Genomic DNA, 19,242 nt, shown 5'->3' with positions numbered 1-19,242 from the left:
TTAGCCTTTCAGTTGAAGAAATTGGTGTTACGATCCACTGAACGTTCTTCCAAGCCTTCAGAAGTCCAGGGCACTGTGTAAGTATTTTCAGTCAGCCATGTACACCACGCCTTCCCTCTGTTCACTGCTTTTATAGAGATGTTAACTACCATTAGCACTGGATAACCCGTGGGGCAAACCATTTAGCCTCAGTTAACATCCCCATTTCTCAACTTCTCGAAAAACTGCACGGCAGTGACATACCTTGGGTCAAGAAGACTCCTCAGAAACTGGAAAAGCAAAAACTGGTTCTGAAAAGGAGAAAAAACAACAACAATCAAATATGAAAACAGATTTTAAACCACTTGTTATAGGAAAGATCCTTCCGAAATATAGCCATCTGGGAGTAGGTGGGCATCTGGACTGTAAGGTCGTTACGGGCAGGGAATGTGTCTGCTAATTCTGTTCTATGGCACTCTCCAAAGGGCTTAGTATTCATTCATTCATTCAATAGTATTTATTGAGCGCTTACTACTAATAATAATAATGTTGGAATTTGTTAAGCGCTTACTATGTGCAGAGCACTGTTCTAAGCGCTGGGGTAGACACACAGGGGAATCAGGTCGTCCCCCGTGAGGCTCACGGTTAATCCCCATTTTACAGATGAGGGAACTGAGGCCCAGAGAAGTGAAGTGACTTGCCCACAGTCACACAGCTGACAAGTGGCAGGGCCGGGATTCGAATCCAGGGACCTCTGACTCCAAAGCCCGGGCTCTTTCCACTGAGCCACGCTGCTTCTCTATGTGCAGAGCACTATACTAAGCGCTTGGAATGTGCAAATCGGTAACAGAGAGAGACGGTCCCTGCCCTTTGACGGGCTTACGGTCTAATCGGGGGAGACGGACAGACGAGAACGATAGCGATAAATAGAATCGAGGGGAAGAACATCTCATTAAAACAATAGCAAATAAATAGCATCAAGGTGATGCTCTGCACATAGTAAATGTTCAATAAATACCATTGATTGATTAATTTAGAGGAAGCAGCGTGGCTCAGTGGAAAGAGCCCAGGCTTGGGAGTCAGAGGCCATGGGTTCGAATCCCGGATCTGCCACTTGTCAGCTGTGTGACTTTGGGCAAGTCACTTCACTTCTCTGTGCCTCAGTGACCTCATCTGTAAAATGGGGCTGAAGACTGTGAGCCCCACGTGGGACAACCTGATCACCTGGTATCCTCCCCAGCACATAGTAAGCGTTTAACAAATGCCATCATCATTATTGTTATTATTAATTGATATTAAGTTCAGCAGAATTACTTACTGGAAAGATCACAGGCCTGGGAGTCGGAAGACCTGGATTCTAATTCCAGCTCTGCCACTTGCCCTGGGGCAAGTCACTCAACCTCTCAGTATCTCAGTCTCCTTATCTGTAAAATGGGGATTAAATACCTGTTCTACCTCCCTCTTACACTGAGAGCACTATTAGGGTCAGAGAATGTATCTGACCTGATTACCCAGTATCTTACCCCAGTGCTTAGTATAGTGTATGACACAAACTACTTTTTTTATTTTAAAAAAATGGTATTTGTAAGCACTTACTATGTGGCAGGCACTGTACTAAACACAGGGGTACATAAATGTTAGTCAGGTTGGACACATTCCATTTCCTTCAAGAGGCTCACAGTCTTAATCCCCATTTTACAGATGAAGTGACTGAGATCCGAGGAGGCGAAGTGACTCGCCTAAGGTGACACAGCAGACCCGTGGCAGAGCCGGGATTAGAACCCAGGTCCTTCTGACTTCCAGGCCCGTGCTCCATCCGCTAGACCACGCTGCTTTTCTGACTGCTTAACAAATACCAAAATTATTACTATCAGCAGAGGGTAGTGTATGTTTACTAAGCTTTAAATTGGATATTTGCTAACGGGAGAGATGTTTGACAAGCATGATTGCCCATTTTATGTAGAACGCAAAAGGAGCAAGAAGAATGTGTTATGCCTAAATAGGGAGGACCAAATGAAAAAACAAAATTCCTTCGGATGGATTTATGCAAAAGAGATGCTGGATCTCCCCTTCTAGACCGAGCTCGTTGTGAGCAGGGATTGTCATTGTTTATTGCTGCATCGTACTCTTCCAAGCGTTCAGTACGGCGCTTTGCACACAGAATATGCTCAGAAAATACGATTGAGTGAATGAATGAATCACATCCGTCAGCTCTCAGCCAACGCAATCGTAGCAATAGAAGGCAGGGCCACTGACACTGTGGCTAAGAATCCCAGCATTTCCTCAGCATCCAGTGGGTGCTACGTACCGTACTGAGCGCTTGGGAAGTACAAAAAAACAAAGTCCCATGTCCCCCACCCACAGGGGAATTCACATAAACAGGGCAATTGCTAACTAAATCCATACTTCACTCTGCTGCCCGGATCAGGATCATTTTTCTACAAAAACATTCAGGACACGTCATACTTCTCTTCAAAAAAAAACTCCAGTGGTTGCCCATCCACCACTGCATCGAACAAAAATTCCTCACTACTGACTTTAAAGCAGTCCACCACCTCGCCCCCTCCTACCTCACCTCCCTTCTCTCCTTCTACCACCCAGCCCACACACTTCTCTCCTCTAGTGCTAACCTTCTCTCTGTGCCTCCATCTCGCCTGGCTCGCCGACCCTTAGCCCACGTCCCGCCTTCCGGCCTAAAAAGTCCTTCCTCCTCAAATCCGCCAGACAATGACTCTCCCCCTGTTCAAAGCCTTATTGAAGGCCCATCTCCTCCAAGAGGCCTTCCCTGACTACACCCCGCTTTTCCTCATCTCTCACTGCCTTATGCGTCGCCCTGACTTGCTCTCTTTGCTCTTCCCCACTCCCAGCCCCACAGCACTTATGTACCTATCTGTAATTTTACTGATTGGTATTGACGTCTCTCTCTACTCCTCTAGACTGTAAACTCACTGTGGGCAGGGAACGTCACCGTTTAGTGCTGTACTGTCCTCTCCCAAGGGCTTAGTACACAGGAAGTGCTCAATAAATACAATTGAATGAATGAATAAATCCCAAGTTATAACGATAATTCTTGAATCGCATGTTTTCTATTTACATTAAACCGTCTCTGATAGAGGCAGGGGTCATTCAAAAGGCAGTTTGAAATCGGTGGCATTAAGTCTACTCCACACAAGCTCTGGCTCTTTATCCTCTTCTCAGCCTAGTCAAGTGGGGTTTGATTTTTTTTTTAATAAATTCCGCTCATCAGCTGCCGCCTGATATTCTGACCCCATGTCTGCCGCACGAGTTCTGAGGATGCAGGAGTCAGGAAGGTGTCCCTGATCTCAAATAGGCAGGAGCTCAGAGTCGGGTTTGTCTTGTTCCGTATTCAAATAAATAATGGAAATAAAATAGTAAAAACGTCATTGTGGGCAGGAAACACGTCTACCGACTGTTAGATTGTCCTCTCCCAAATGCTTAGGAGAGGGCTCCGCACATAGATAAGCGCTCAATAAATACCACTGATTGATTCATATTCTTAAAGTTTGGGGTCTTCAGAAAACCCTGGCGCTCAAATTGATGTATTATTTCAAGGTCTGGGAGTCAAAAGGACCTGGGTTCTAATCCCGGTTTGGCCTCTTGCCTGATGCTTGACCTTGGGCAGGTCAGTCCACTTCTCCGGGGCTCAGTTCCCTCCTCTGCAAAATGGGGATTAAGACCTAGAGCCCCATGTGGGACATGGACTGTGTCCTACTTGATTAGCTCGCATCTTCTCCAGCACTTAATATACATAGCGAGCGCTTAACAAATATCTTCCACATATTTGCTCTCTTTAGTGAAGCAGCATGGCTTATCAGCTAGAGCAGGGCCTGGGAGTAAGAAGGACACGGGTTCTAATCTTGGCTCTTCCACATTTCTGGTGTATGACCTTGGACAAGTCACTTCACTTCTCCAGGTCTCAGTCACCTCTTCTGCAAAATAATGTTGGTATTTGTTAAGCGCTTACTATGTGCAGAGCACTGTTCTAAGCGCTGGGGTAGACACAGGGGAATCAGGTTGTCCCACGTGGGGCTCACTGTCTTAATCCCCATTTTACAGATGAGGGAACTGAGGCCCAGAGAAGTGAAGTGACTTGCCCACAGTCACACAGCTGACAAGTGGCAGAGCTGGCATTCGAACTCATGACCCCCGACTCCAAAGCCCGTGCTCTTTCCACTGAGCCACGCTGCTTCTCATAATGGAGATTAAGAGTGTGAGCCCCACATGGGGACGGAGACTGTGTCCAACCTGATCACCTTGTATCTACCCCAGCACGTAGAAAGGTGCTTGGGTACACAGTAAGTGAATAGCAAGTGAATAACAAGTGATAACTGTTATTCACAGTAAGTGAATAACAAGTACCATTATTATTATTATTATTATGAGCCCCTTTATATTCAGTTATTTATTGGCCACCCCCTCTGGCATTTTACAGGAATAATAATACCAATTACAATAATAATTAGGGTACTTGTTAAGCGCTCTATATGTGTCCAAGCACTTTTCTAAATGCCGGGGTAGATAGGAGATAATCAGGTTGGACGCAGCCCCTGTCCCACATGGGGCTCACACTCTTAATCTCCACAGAGAAGCAGCGCGGCTCAGTGGAAAGAGCCCAGCCTTGGGAGTCAGAAGTCATAGGTTCGAATCCCGGCTCTGCCACTTGTCAGCTGTGTGACTTTGGGCAAGTCACTTAACTTCTCTGTGCCTCAGTGACCTCATCTGTAAAATGGGGATGAACCCTGTGAGCCTCACGTGGGACACCCTGATTACTCGGTAGCTACCCCAGCGCTTTGAACAGCGCTCTGCACATAGTAAGCGCTTAACGAGTACCAACATTATTATTATTGTACTCATCACTGGGGTGGATACAAAGAACGAGTGTTTGGCACATAGTAAGCGCTTAACAAATACCATCATTATTATACGAACAGATCTGGTTTAACACTGTCCCGTCCCACATGGGGCTCACCGTCTCGATCCCCACTCGACAGAGGAGGTAAACGAGGTCCAGAGTAGTGATGTGACTTGCCCGAGGTCACACAGCAGACAAGTGGCGGAGCCGGGATTGAAGCCCATGACCTTCTGACTCCCAGGCCTGGGCTCCACCCACTTTAATGCCGCTTCTCTAAGGGCAAGGAATAGGAAATCTCGGCAACAGAAAACAAAGAGCCACGTATCCCCAAAGGGAAGAAAGGTACCGAACGCTGACAAATGAAAGGACAGGCAATTGTACGCTCCCTGCCCCGTTTCCTTCTGATCCTGACCAAGACTAAGGTGGAATGGCTGCTCTTTCAAACTGCGGGCCGAGCCGGATAGATGGCTCCCCTCGTCAGACATCAACCTCGTTACAGCATCACATATCACCTGGTCATCGGGAATCGGTCCCGGAGAGCGCTATTTTTTTTTTCTTTTATCACCCCTGATTGGGGATCCCCTACTCGAGGTAACCCCAATTATAACCTCCCGGGGAAACCGACCGAGAACAAGTAGCACGGGTAGTTACAGCCGGCGGGAAGCTCGCGTCCCGCCGGGTTTCCGGCTGAAATTTACCGCAGCTAGCTGGATCAGAGGGGGCTCACCTGAACCTCTCTACTCCAAACGAGCGGGGCCTCATCAGATGAGTGGGAACACTTCACGGCTCGAAACCTCACGCTCCTAACTGATGAGCTGCCGAGCCTGAAAACCCAACCCCGAGAGACTCCCTCACCCACACGGTGTCTCCTCTCCACACATCCCCTGCAGGGGTGATGGTCGATCGATGGCATTTATTGAGTGCTTACTAGGTGCAGAGCACTGTACTGAGCGTTTGGGAGAGTGACGGTGTTGAAAGGGGGAGTCTTTCCCAATAAGGGAGTGACAGGAAGCCTGAACTGCAGGGTTGTTACTGAGGAGGGACGGCCGGATGTAAGAAGCAGCGGGGTCTAGTAGAAAGAGCAAGGGTCTGGGAGTCGGAGGACCCGGGTTCTAATCCTGGCTCTGCCACTTGCGTGATGTGCAAGTCGCCTAATAGCTCAGGGCCCCCGTTTCCTCATCTGTAAAAAAGGGATTCGATACGTCCCGTTCTTTAACCATCAGACCACACTGCTTCATGCCGACTGTTGCCACGTTTGCCCTTTTTGCTTCCCACTGGCCTCTGGCGGGCGTCATCATCTGAGGCTGAGCTAACCGAAGGGGCAGGCAGCTGGCCGGGTGGGCGTGTGGGCCGCGGGGCAAAGCCTCCCCTACTCCAGGCACCGTGCCAACGGACCCACAGAGTCAGTTTCAGGGGAGCAATCTTTGGGGGCATGGTAGGCTGTACTGGACTACCCCAGTGTAGAGTATGAGCTGTGGGCAACGTCGAAGATGGGTTGCAGCAGCCAAATAATTTGTTTCCTCTCAGGGGCTTGGTGAAAAGGTCGGGGGGAGGAGGAAGGGGATGAGGAGAAGGAGGAAAAGCAGGAGGAAGAGAAGGAGGCCAATGAAAGCGAGAAGGAAACAAGTGAGCAACACCAATTCCTTCTCAGCCCTATTGAAGGCACACCTCCTCCAAGAGGCCTTCCTGGACTAAGCCCTCATTTCCTCTTCTTCCACCCACCTCCGTGCCTCTCTTGAACCTGGATTTTCTCCATTTATTCACCCCTCCCTCAGTCCCACAGCACTTGCGTACATATCCATGCTTTATTTATATTAATGTCTCTCTCTCCCTCTAGACTGTAGGTTTAGCGTGGGCAAGGAACGTGGCTACAAATTCTGCTACGTTGTATTCTTCTAAACACTAGAGAAGCAGCGTGGCTCAGTGGAAAGAGCCCGGGCTTGGGAGTCAGACGTCATGGGTTCGAATCCCGGCTCTGCCACTTGTCAGCTGTGTGACTGTGGGCAAGTCACTTCACTTCTCTGTGTCTCAGTTACCTCATCTGTAAATGGTGATTAAAACTGTGAGCCCCACGTGGGACAACCTGATCACCTTGTATCCCCCAGCGCTTAGAACGGTGCTTTGCACATAGTAAGCGCTTAACAAATACCCCGCATTATTATTACAGTGCTCTGCACACATTAATAAATACCACTCCTAAAATGGGAACAACACTTCCTTTCTCCCCCCAACCTTCCTCCCCTGAATCTTCACTCCAAGTTGTTCATTTTCCCCTCCCTGCCCCACACCACTTTGGTATATATTTACATACTTGTTATTCTATTTATTTTACTGACAATGTATATATATCCATATTGGTGCCATTGATGCCTGTTTTCTTCTTTTGTTCCGCTTTGTCGTCTGTCTCCCCACTTCAAGACTGTGAGCTGGGTAGGGATTGTCTCTGTTGCCGAGCTATACTTTCCATGCGCTTAGTACAGTGCTCTGCACACACTGTCTCTGTTGCCGAGCTATACTTCCCATGCGCTCAGTACAGTGCTCTGCACACAGTAAGCGCTCAATCAATACGACTGAATGAATTTCCAATCTACCTGGAGTTTTTGGATAACTGCTTCGATTTGTTCCATGAAGTGGGTGGCAACCAACTCTGCAGCCTTGGAGGGATTCAGCTTCACCAGTTCCTAAAAGAGCGAAAACCACAACTTCAGTTTCAACATAAGGGCTGACGAGAGCATTCATTCATTCATCCATTCACTCGTATTTATTGAGCACTTACGGGGAGCAGAGCATTTCTTAGAGTACAACAGAACAATAAACAGACACATTCCCTACCCACAGCGAGTTTATAGTCTAGAGTATCCTCGGGTTGGAGGTCTGACCATACCGCTGACCCTCTCCATCCTTCTAGAGGGCAATCCTTGGGAGGCAGGGTGGTCTAATGTTGGTATTTGTTTGTTAAGCGCTTACTGTGTGCCGAGCACCGTTCTAAGCGCTGGGGTAGATACAGGGGAATCGGGTTGTCCCACGTGAGGCTCACAGTTAATCCCCATTTTCCAGATGAGGTAACTGAGGCACAGAGAAGTGAAGTGACTTGCCCACAGTCACACAGCTGACAGGTGGCAGAGGGGGGATTCGAACTCATGACCTCTGACTCCCGAGCCCGGGCTCTTTCCACTGAGCCACGCTGCTTCTCTAGTGGGAAGAGCTTGGGTGTGGAAGTCAGAGGACTGGGTTCTAATCCCATTTCTGCCACTGAACTGCCGTGTGACCGTAAGCGAGTCCCTTAACTTTTCTGGGTCTTAGTTTCCTCATCTGTAAAATGGGGATTTGATACCTTTCTCCCTCCTACTTAGACTGTGAGCCCCATGTGGGACAGGGACTGTGTCCAACCTGATTATCCTGTATCTACCCTAGTGCGTGGTACACAGTAAGAACAAATACCATCATCAACAACAAGGGGAAAAGTGTAAAAGCTGACCATATAGATTCTAGGAAAGGGAAAGTCGGCAATCCCTCAAAGGGCAAAGTCCTTAATTTGTCAAAGAAGAAACGTCCAAAAGACTTTCCACCCTTCCAGGGAGTGTGTTGAAACCATATCCTTTGAAACCATTTTTCATTCATTCATTCAATCAATCACATTTACTGAGTGCTTACCGTGTGCAAAGCACTGTACAAACGCCGGGGAGAGTACAATACGACAACAGACAAGACACATTCCTGCCCACAGCGAGCTTCTGGTCTCGGTTTACACATGGTAACGGTTTCCACCCTAGAAACCAGCTGCCAAATTGTTAAAAACGTTCTCTGTTACTGAACGGAGCTGCATTGCCATTGTTATATACCTACAGAGAAGCAGCATGGCCTAGTAGAAGGGGCCTCGGAGTCACCTCCCCCACTTAATAATAATAATGGCATTTATTAAGCACTTACTATAATAATAATGATGGCATTTGTTAAACGCTTACTATGTGCAAAGCACTGTTCTAAGCGCTGGGGGGATACAGGGTGATCAGGTTGTCCCACGTGGGGCTCACAGTCTTAATCCCCATTTTACAGATGAGGGAATTGAGGCACAGGGAAGTTAAGTGACTTGCCCAAAGTCACACAGCTGGCAATGATAATAATAATAATATTGGTATTTGTTAAGCGCTTACTATGTACAAAGCACTGTTCTAAGAGCTGGGGTAGATACGGGGTAGTCAGGTTGTCCGACGTGAGGCTCACAGTTAATCCCCATTTTACAGATGAGGGAACTGAGGCACCGAGAAGTGAAGTGACTTGCCCACAGTCACACAGCTGACAAGCGGCAGAGCCGGAATTCAAACCCATGATCTCAGACTCCCGAGCCCGGGCTCTCTCCACTGAGCCACGCTGCTTCCCTGCTTACTATGTGCAAAGCACTGTACTAAGCGCTGAGGAGGATACAAGCGAACTGGGTGGGACACAGTCCCTGTCCCATGTGGGGCTCACAATTTCAATCCCCATTTTACAGAAGCCCAGAGAAGTGAAGTGACTTGCCCAAGGTCACACAGCAGATAAGCGGCAAAGCTGGGATTAGAACCCATGACCTTCTGACTCCCGGCGTGTGCTCCATCCACTAAGCTATGCTGCTTCTCACTTGTCTGCTGTGTGACCTTGGACAGGTCACTTGACTTCTGTGCTTCGGTTTCCTCATCGGTAAAATGAGGATTAAATCCTACTTCCTCCTACTTTGACTGTGAGCCCCAGGTGGACAAGGATCCGATTGGCTTGCACCTACCCCAGCGCCTAGTACAGTGCTTGGCACACGGTAAGCGCTCAGCAAATTCCACCATTAAAGAGGGATGCTGAAACGTTGGAAGGTATATTAATTAGAGAAGCAGCGTGGCTCAGTGGAAAGAGCATGGGCTTTGGAGTCAGGGCTCATGAGTTCGAATCCCAGCTCTGCCACTTGTCGGCTGTGTGACTGTGGGCAAGTCACTTAACTTCTCTGTGCCTCAGTTCCCTCATCTGTAAAATGGGGATTAAGACTGTGAGCCCCACGTGGGACAACCTAATTCCCCTATGTCTACCCCAGCGCTTAGAACAGTGCTCGGCACATAGTAAGCGCTTAACAAATACCAACATTATTATTATTAATTTTTGCAGATAATAGTAAAAACAAATGGAGCAGAATGGATTGCGCAAAGGAATCTGCTAGAAGGCTTAAAGTTGCGTATAGGAATACGGACGCACGGCTCTTCAAAAAATAAAAAATACAATGAAAGAACTGTCTGCCAGGACTAATAATAATAATAATGTTGGTATTAAGTGCTTACTATGTGCCAAGCACTGGGGCAGATCCAAGGTCATCAGGTTGTCCCACGTGGGGCTCACAGTCTTAATCCCTCATTTTCCAGATGAGGTAACTGAGGCACCGAGCAGTTAAGTGACTGGCCCAAAGTCCCGCCGCTGATAAGTGGAGGAGCCGGGATTAGAACCCACGACCTCTGACTCCCAAGCCCGGGCTCTTTCCACTAAGCCACGCTGCTTCTTCCTAAGACTACAGCGCCAAAGGACCTGCATGTTCTAGACCGGGTTTAGTCGCCGTTTCCCCACTTCTATTTCTAGTCACGCTACCTATTACCCAACAAAAACGCAAACTGGCTGGAGGGTCTTCCCTGATTCATTCACTAATTATCCTAGCTGTTGGTTTTAGCTAACTGAGAGCTTTAATTTGTAGCTTTCACTTCCCAAACAAAAGCCCTCAAAAGATAACAAACATGTGGTAAACAGTAGCATGTGCTATTAATAAGTTCAAGGTGACAAAAATTAAAAAAAATCGGCCCAATTGAAAAAACGACGTTAGCAGAAATAACTGCAGTATGGCAGAAATTAAGCTTCTCCAGCAAAATAGTATTTTGCCGAGGAATCGGTTTAATCTCTTCATTCATTCGATCGTATTTATCGAGCGCTTATTGTGTGCACAGCACTGTACTAAGCGCTTGGAAAGTACCATTCGGTAACCGAATCAATCTCTCGATTGAGGTCGTCGCGGGCAGGGAACGTAACTGCTAGCTCTGTTGTACTGTCCTCTCCCAAGCGCTCAGTGCAATGCTCTGTACGTCGTAAGCGTTCATTAAATACCACTGATTGACTGATTCATCACCCGTCCGTGCTCGACGAAAAATAGGCAAACAGCTCTGCCACCGGACATGGAGTCCATGTGAACTAGCAGGTCCAGTGGCCTGAGGACAAAGGGTCTCAGAAGAAATGAAGGAGAAAGAAAATAAAAAAAGGAAAAGTCTCGTTGGGTGCTTTAACCAAACTCTTTCGATATTATAGCAGGAAATCGTCTCAAAAAAAGGACAAAACACGGCCAATACTCCCATTATAATACTTCCAAAACAAAAGCCCTCAAAAGATAACAAACACGTGGTCGATGGAAGTGTGAGAAGCTCAATTTTTGCCCCCCCCCCCCATTTTTATAGGGTATTCGCTAAGCGCTTACTATGTACCAAACACTGTCCTAATCACTAGGGTAGGCACAGGTTAAGTTGGACACGAACCCTATCCCACACGGGGCTCATGGGAAGAACGGGTGTTTAATCCCCATTTCAGAGTTGGGGAAACTGAGGTGCAGAGAAGTGAAATGACTTCCCTAAGATCACGCAGGAGGCAGGTGACAGAGCCGGAATTAGAACCCAGATCCTCTAACTCCCAGGCCTGGGTTCTTTCCAGTAGGCTCCGCTGCTTCCGTGATTTCTGCCGAGTTCACCACCTGTCCCACCAGATGCTTCCACCTAAAACGCTGATTCCACATCTAATCTTTCCCTACGTTCCATCCTTCGGCACGAAAACAGAAGCACTGGCGTCCCGTGCGATGTGCTCTTCCGCTGCCGTGAGCTTGTTGTCCTCTGCCGCTCGGGTCGGGACGACGCAGCGCAACGACCCGCCTTCACATGGCAACCGTTCATTCATTCATTCATCCATTCATCCAATAGTACTTATTGAGCGCTTACTATGTGCAGAGCACTGTACTAAGCGCTTGGAACGAACAAGTCGGCAACAGATAGAGACGGTCCCCGCCCTCTGACGGGCTCACGGTCTAATCGGGGGAGACGGACAGACGAGAACGATGGCGATAAACAGAGTCGAGGGGAAGAACGTCTCGTAAAAACCGATGGCGACTAAATAGAATCGAGGCGATGTACAGCTCATTGACAAAATAAATAGGGTAACCAGAAACCCAGCAACGGACGTGGCCCCAACACTTCACTTGAGCAGAGACCGAACGCGTCGGATGGTGCCTCGGCAGGCGGAAATGAACCCGGGAGCACATCGATGTCATTCCCTGTTTGTCTGTTGGCATTTGTTAAGCGCTTACGATGTGCAGAGCACTGTTCTAAGTGCTGGGGTAGACAAAGCCCACGTGGGGCTCCCGGTCTTCATCCCCATTTTACAGATGAGATCACTGAGGCCCGGACAAGTGAAGTGACTTGCCCACAGTCCCACAGCTGCCAAGTGGCAGAGCCGGGATTCGAACCCATGACCTCTGACTCCCCAGCCCGGGCTCTTTCCACTGAGCCACGCTGCTCCCTACAGCCACAACCCAGGCAGAATGAAGAGCCTAACTTCTAATAAAACTAGAGAAGCGGCACGGCCTCGTGAATAGAGTACAGAAGCAGAAGTTAGAGAAGCAGCGTGGCTCAGTGGAAAGAGCCCGGGCTTGGGAGTCAGAGGTCATGGGTTCGAATGCCGGCCCCGCCACTTGGCAGCTGTGGGACTGTGGGCAAGTCACTTCACTTCTCTGTGCCTCAGTGACCTCATCTGTAAAATGGGGACTAACTGTTGAGCCTCTCGTGAGACCACCTGATGACTCTGTATCTCCCCCAGCGCTCAGAACAGTGCTCTGCACACGGTAAGCGCTTAACAAATATCAATTTATTATTATTATTGTTACAGGCCTGGGAGTCAGAAGGACCTGGGTTCTAAACCTGGTCCTGCTACTTGTCTGCTGTGTGACCCCGAGCAGCGTGGCCCAGTGGCAAGAGCCGGGGCTTGGGAGTCAGAGGTCATGGGTTCTAATCCTGGCTCCGCCACCTGTCAGATGTGTGACTTTGGGAAAGTCACTTAACTTCTCGGTGCGTCGGTTACCTCATCTGTAAAATGGGGATTAAGACTGTGAGCCTCACGCGGGACAACCTGATTACTCTGTATCTCCCCCGGCTCTTAGAACGGTGCTCGGCACCTAGTAAGCGCTTAACAAATACCAACATTATTATTCTAATTATTATTTCACTTCTCTGGGCCTCAGTTACCTCGTCTGGAAAATGGGGATGAAGACTGTGAGGCCCCTGTGGGACATGGACTGTGTCCAACCTAACAACGATAATAATAATATTGGTACCTGTGAAGCACTAGTTATGTGCCAAGAACTATTCTAAGCACTGGGATAGATACAAGTTAATCAGATTGGACACAGTCCCTGTCCCACGTGGGGCTCACAGTCTTCATCCCCATTTTACAGATCAGGGAACTGAGGCCCGGCGACGCGAAGTGACTGGTCCAAGGTCACAAAACGGACATGTGGCAGAGTCGGCATTAGAACTCACGCCCTTCTGACTCCCAGGCCCGCGCTCCATCCACTAAACCATGCTGTTTCTCAATCTGATTAGCTTGTCTTGACCCCAGTGCTTAGTACAATGCCTGGCACATGGTAAGTGCTTAATACCATAAAAAAAAACCCCAAACCCTGACTGCTACCAAACCCCCCGTGTGACCGTGGGCAAGGGATTTAAATTTCTCTAGGCCTTATCTGCCTCATCTGTAAAATGGGGATTAAGACGGTGAGCCTTGTGTGGACCAGCCCTGTATCCAACCTGACTGAAAGCGCCATGGCGTAGTGGATAGAGCACGGGCCTGGGAGTCGAAAGGTCATGGGTTCTAATCCTGGCTTGAACACCTGTCTGCTGTGTGACCTTGGGCAAGTCACTTCACTTCTCTGGGCCTCAGTTACCTCATCTGGAAAATGAGGATTGAGACTGTGAGCCCCACGTGGGACGGGAACTGTGTCCAACCCGATTTGCTTGTATCGACCCCAGCGCTCAGTACAGTGCCTGGCACACAGTTAAGCGCTTAACAAATACCATCATCATCATCACCTCGTATCTAATCCCGCACTTACTACAGTGCCTGGCACATAGTAAACACTTAAATACCACAATCATTATCATCATCATTACCTAGATGACCGGACCAAAGGCTGACGTTGGGGCCTTCTCTGAGAACGCAGTCAACCATTCATGTCCCTGACACACGGCATCAGGATTCGAACTGTGTCCAGGGGGAGTCTCTCAGGAGTCTCAGCCCCAGCTGCCAAGATGAGCAAGCTCTTGGAAGAGCGTTCCCTGGCCTAGCAGAGTCCTCTTGGAAAATGGGGTTTTAGACCACGAGCCCCACGTGGGACAGCGACCGCGTCCAATCCGATTCGTTTGTATCCACCCCAGTGCTTAGTACAGTGCCTGGCACAGAGTAAGTGTTAAACAAATACTATCATTGCTATTATGTCTGAGGCCCGCTGGGTCTTCATTCATTCATTCAATAGTATTTATCGAGCGCTTACTCTGTGCAGAGCACTGTACTAAGCGCTTGGAATGGACAGATCGGTAACAGATAGAGACGGTCCCTGCCCTTCGACGGGCTCACGGTCTAATCGGGGGAGACGGACGGACGAGAATAATAGCAATGAATAGGATCTAGGGGATGAACATCTCACTAAAACAATAGCAAATGAATAGAATTAAGGCGATGTACATTTCATTAACAAAATAAATAGGGTAATGAGAATACATACAGTTGAGCAGGCTCAGGGAGCCGCGTAACTAGTCTTCCGTGACCTCCGGCCGGATGCTGCCCACCGAAACCCGGGAGGCCCCCCGTTCTCGCCCATCCCGCCGTCGACCCCCGGGCCACGTCCTGCCGCGGTCCCGGAACGCCCTCCCTCCTCACCTCTGCCAAACTCATTCTCTTCCCCTCTTCAAAACCCTACTTAAAGCTCACCTCCTCCAAGAGGCCTTCCCAGACTGAGCCCCCCTTTTCCCTCTGCTCCCTCTACCCCCCCTTCACCTCTCCGCAGCTAAATCTTCTCCTCCCCCCTTTCCCTCTGCTCCTCCCCCTCTCCCCTCCCGTCCCCTCGGCGCCGTACTCGTCCGCTCGGCTGTATATGTTTTCATCACCCTATTTATTTTGTTAATGAGATGTACATCACCTTGAGTCTATTTATTTGCTATTGTTTCAATGAGACGTTCATCCCCTGGATTCTATTTTATTGCTATTGTTCTTGTCTGTCCGTCTCCCCCGATTAGACTGTAACCCGTCAAAGGGCGGGGACTGTCTCTGTTACCGATTTGTCCATTCCAAGCGCTTAGTACAGTGCTCTGCACATAGTAAGCGCTCAGTAAATACGATTGAATGAATGAGTGAATGAAGAGCAAATTCTGCAACCGATGGGAGATGACCTGGGGTTGGGGGGGGGCCTTCCTTCCCAAATCTGGGTTTTGAGATGTAATACAGATTATCGTGGAAGGGAGTTAAACCTCTCGGCTAAATGATCCACTCTGGGGGGCAGAGCCCGGGATGGACCTGTGGGACTCAGAGCCCGTTCGATCTGGAACTACAATCCCCCTCAATCTCCCAACGCCTCATTTAGGCGGAGGGGTTTTCTAGCTTGAGTGGAGTGCCACTGGAAGTCGCTTTGGCTCTCGTTATGTCCTTTCAACTTACTGTTCCAATAATGGATCCTTCTGCAGTTTTTCTTCACTAGAGAATTTTATAGGTCAGGCTTTTCAAGCACATCTGGCCAATTGGGCGGTTAGACTCCGATGAGTAGAGCTGAAAGATTATCTGGGGCTTCAGACTGCTTGTGTGCAAGGTAGAGAACCGGCAGCCGTCGAACCGGCACCGGTTAGACGCAGAGAGGGGCAAAAAGAGCGAGGGCAAAGCCGCCCAGGGAGGGGAGACTGTGCCACTGGGAGTTGGCTGTGGGCTAGCCGGGGCCCAGAGAGGGCTGTCAGGGAATCTCCGCGTGCGCACAGCGGGGCGTCGCCAGCGTGGGACCGTTCCCCGTTATTCAAGGTGGGTTTGGGGGCTGGGGAGGGGGAGGTGGCCGACTAAATCACGGAGGGAAAACCAGGCCGGGCTCTCAGGGTTGCCGGGCCGCTTTGAAGAACTTCCGGAATCGGAGAAGAAGCTTGGCCTAAGAGAGAGAGCACGGGCCTAGGAGCCGGAGGACCTGTGTTCTAATCCCGGCTCCGCTGCCGTGGGAACTTGGGCGAGTCACTTCACTTCTCGGTGCTTCAGTTTCCTCAGCTGGAAAGTGGGGATTCAATACCTGTTCTCCCTCCTACTTAGACTGCGAGCCCCAAGTGGGGCAGGGACTGGATCCAACCTGATTAACTTGTATCTACTAGTCTATTCAATAGTACTGATCGCGCGCCTACTATGTGCAGAGCACCGTACTAAACACTTGGAATGTACAAATCGGCAACAGATAGAGACAGTCCCCGCCCACTGACGGGCTCGCAGTCTAATCGGGGGAGACGGACAGACGAGAACAATAGCAATAAATAGAATCGAGGGGATGAACATCTCATTGAAACAACAGAAGAATACGGAACGCTTCACGAATTTGCGGGTCATCCTTGTGCGGGGGGCCACGCTAATCTTCTCCGTGCCGTTCCGATTTCAGTGTATGTGCTGCCGAAGCTAGAACGGTGCTCGACACAAAGTAGGCGTCGAACAGATACAATCCTATTAACGATCGTCATCAATGTGATTGAAATGGGAGGGAAGGTGATGGAGAGAACGGAAGCCTTTGCAGACGCCAGGAATTTCCAGTAAAGAAACACGTTTGTGTCGCCCGGTGATAACGGGGCCCAGCGGCTATTTAGAAGAGATTCTTGGAAGCAACCAAGGGGGCTTTGTAGGGAACAAATTGTGCGGGACACATTCAATCCGTACTATCTCGACAACGGATTACATACACCAGGAAGCAGCAGTAGACAGAATCTACTAAAAGTTCATAATCCGCTCCACACGGTGAGATCCTCTTGGGCAGGGACTGTATCTAGCGAGTCTGTCGTAGCATGGCCCTGGTGGGTAGGGCTCGGGCCTGGGAGTCAGAAGGACCTAGGTTCTAATCCCGGCTCTGCCACCTGCCTGCTGTGGGCCCTCGGGAAAGTCACTTCACTTTTCTGGGCCTCAGTTACCTCATCTGAAAATGGGGATTAAGGCTGTGAGCCCCGTCTGGGACAGGGACTCTGTCCAACCTGATTCACTTTAACCCAGGGCTTGGTACAGTGAAGCTTGGGAGTCAGAGGTCACGGGTTCGAATCCCGGCTCCGCCCCTTGTCAGCTGTGTGACTGTGGGCAAGTCACTTCACTTCTCTGGGCCTCAGTGACCTCATCTGAAAATGGGGATTAAGATTGCGAGCCTCACGTGGCACAATCTGATTACCCCGTATTTACCCCGGCGCCTAGAACAGTGTTGTGCACATAGTAAGTGCTTAACAAATACCAACAGAGTAAGGGCTTAACAAATAAAATTAAATTAAAAACCTGCTGTGGGATTTGAGCTAGTTACTTCACTTCTCTGGACCTCAGTTACCTTGGCTCAGTGGAAGGAGCCCGGGCTTGGGAGTCAGAGGTCATGGGTTTGAATCCCGCCTCTGCCACTTTCATTCATTCAATAGTATTTATTGAGCGCTTACTATGTGCAGTGCACAGTACTAAGCGCTTGGAATGAACAAGTCGGCAACAGATAGAGACGGTCCCTGCCCTTTGACGGGCTCACGGTCTAATTGGGGGAGACGGACGGACGAGAACAATGGCGGACTTCTTAGCTGTGTGACTGTGGGCAAGTCACTTAACTTCTCTGTGCCTCAATTACCTCATCTGTAAAATGGGGATTAACCGTGAGCCTCACGTGGGACAACCTGATGACCCTGTATCCCCCCAGCGCTTAGAACAGTGCTCTGCACATCGTAAGCGCTTAACAAATACCAGCATTATTATTATCTGTCAAATGGGGATTGAGACTGTGAGCCTCATGTGGGACAGGGACTCTGTCCAACCTGATTTACTTGTATCAACACCAGCACTTAGTACAGCTCCTGTCACACAGTAAGAGTTTAACAACAACAACAACAACAACAAAATCCTTCTGTGGAATCTTGGGCCAGTCACTTCACTTCTCTGTGCCTCAGTTACCTTATCTGTAAAATGGGTATTGAGACTGGGAGCCCCAGGGGGGACAGGGACTCTATCCAACCTTATTTACTTGTATCCATCCCAGCGCTTAGTACAGTGCCTCCTGTCACATAGTAAGGGCTTAACAAACAAAATAAAATATTCATTCATTCATTCATGCATGCATGCATTTATTGAGCACTTACTGTGTGCAGAGCACTGTACTAAGCACTTGGAAAGTACAATTGGGCAACAGATAGAGACAATCCCTACCCAACAAGGGGCTCACAGTCTAGAAGGGGGAGACAGACAACCAAACAAGTGGGCAGGCATCAATACATAAATAAGAATAAAATAAAATTAAAAACCTGCTGTGGGATCTTGGGCTAATCACTTCGCTTCTCTGGGCCTCAGTTACCTCATCTGTAAAATGGGGATTAAGGCTGTGCACCCTACACGGAATAGGGACTGTGTCCAACCTGATTACCCGATATGTACCCCAGCTCCTAGAACAGTGCCTGGCCCATAGTAAGCATTTAAAAAATACCATTTTTAAAAAGTGCTTAGTATAGTGTCTCTACACAGTAAGTGCTCAATAAACACCACCGACACAGGGCAGATGGCCTCATGGTCAACTGCAAAAATCTGGTCTTGACCCTGCTTCCCTTAGGACAGTGTACAGCTAGGTCAACGACTACACTTAAAGCACACTTATCAACCGCTGGCGGTCACCCAGGGAGAGGAGAGTTCCCAGGGATAGGTCTAATCATCGCTTCCACTTAATACCTTCGTTGTTTTTTTTATGGTATTTGGTAAGAGCTTACTACACACCAGGCACTGTACTAAGCACTGGGGTAGATCCAAGCTAATCCGTCCCCGGCCCGCAAGAGGCTGGGGTAGGGCCAAGCTAATCGGGTTGGACAAGGTTGCTGTCCCGCATGAGCTTCACAGTCTTAATCCCCCTTTTACAGATGAGGGAACCGAGGCCCAGAGAAGTGAAGTGACTCGCCCAGGGTCACGTGGCAGGCAAGTGGCAGAGCTGGGATTAGACCGTGCCCGGATGAAGGAATCAGATTTGTAGATGACATGAAAGTGGGGCAGAATGGTCAATGCTTGCATTTCCATTCCCACCGTCCAACGCTACTTAGACAAATGAGTAAAACGGTCGACAGGGACAAACGCAA

The 19,242-nt window shown here is 49.1% G+C and overlaps 1 protein-coding gene and 1 non-coding gene across 6 annotated transcripts in view; both read right to left on the bottom strand.

The window, feature by feature from the left end:
* Positions 1-19,242, bottom strand: part of VPS8 (VPS8 subunit of CORVET complex) — a 291,073-nt gene that overhangs the window by 105,506 nt on the left and 166,325 nt on the right. For all 5 annotated transcript variants that reach the window (XM_029065907.1, XM_029065914.1, XM_039912997.1 and 2 more), the window contains 2 exons: positions 7,444-7,533; positions 244-290 (listed from right to left, as the gene is read on the bottom strand). In XM_029065907.1, the coding sequence (XP_028921740.1) occupies positions 244-290; positions 7,444-7,533 (137 nt within the window). The remainder of the gene's footprint in view (positions 1-243; positions 291-7,443; positions 7,534-19,242) is intronic.
* Positions 16,476-16,583, bottom strand: LOC114817367. The gene has a single exon (XR_003765221.1). It is a non-coding gene; the product is annotated as a U6 spliceosomal RNA (small nuclear RNA).

Source organism: Ornithorhynchus anatinus, chromosome 1 (genome assembly GCF_004115215.2).
Source record: "Ornithorhynchus anatinus isolate Pmale09 chromosome 1, mOrnAna1.pri.v4, whole genome shotgun sequence".
Lineage (NCBI taxonomy): Eukaryota > Metazoa > Chordata > Mammalia > Monotremata > Ornithorhynchidae > Ornithorhynchus > Ornithorhynchus anatinus.
The sequence above is the reverse complement of the archived record's forward strand: the minus strand, read 5'-3'. Positions and strand labels throughout refer to the sequence as shown.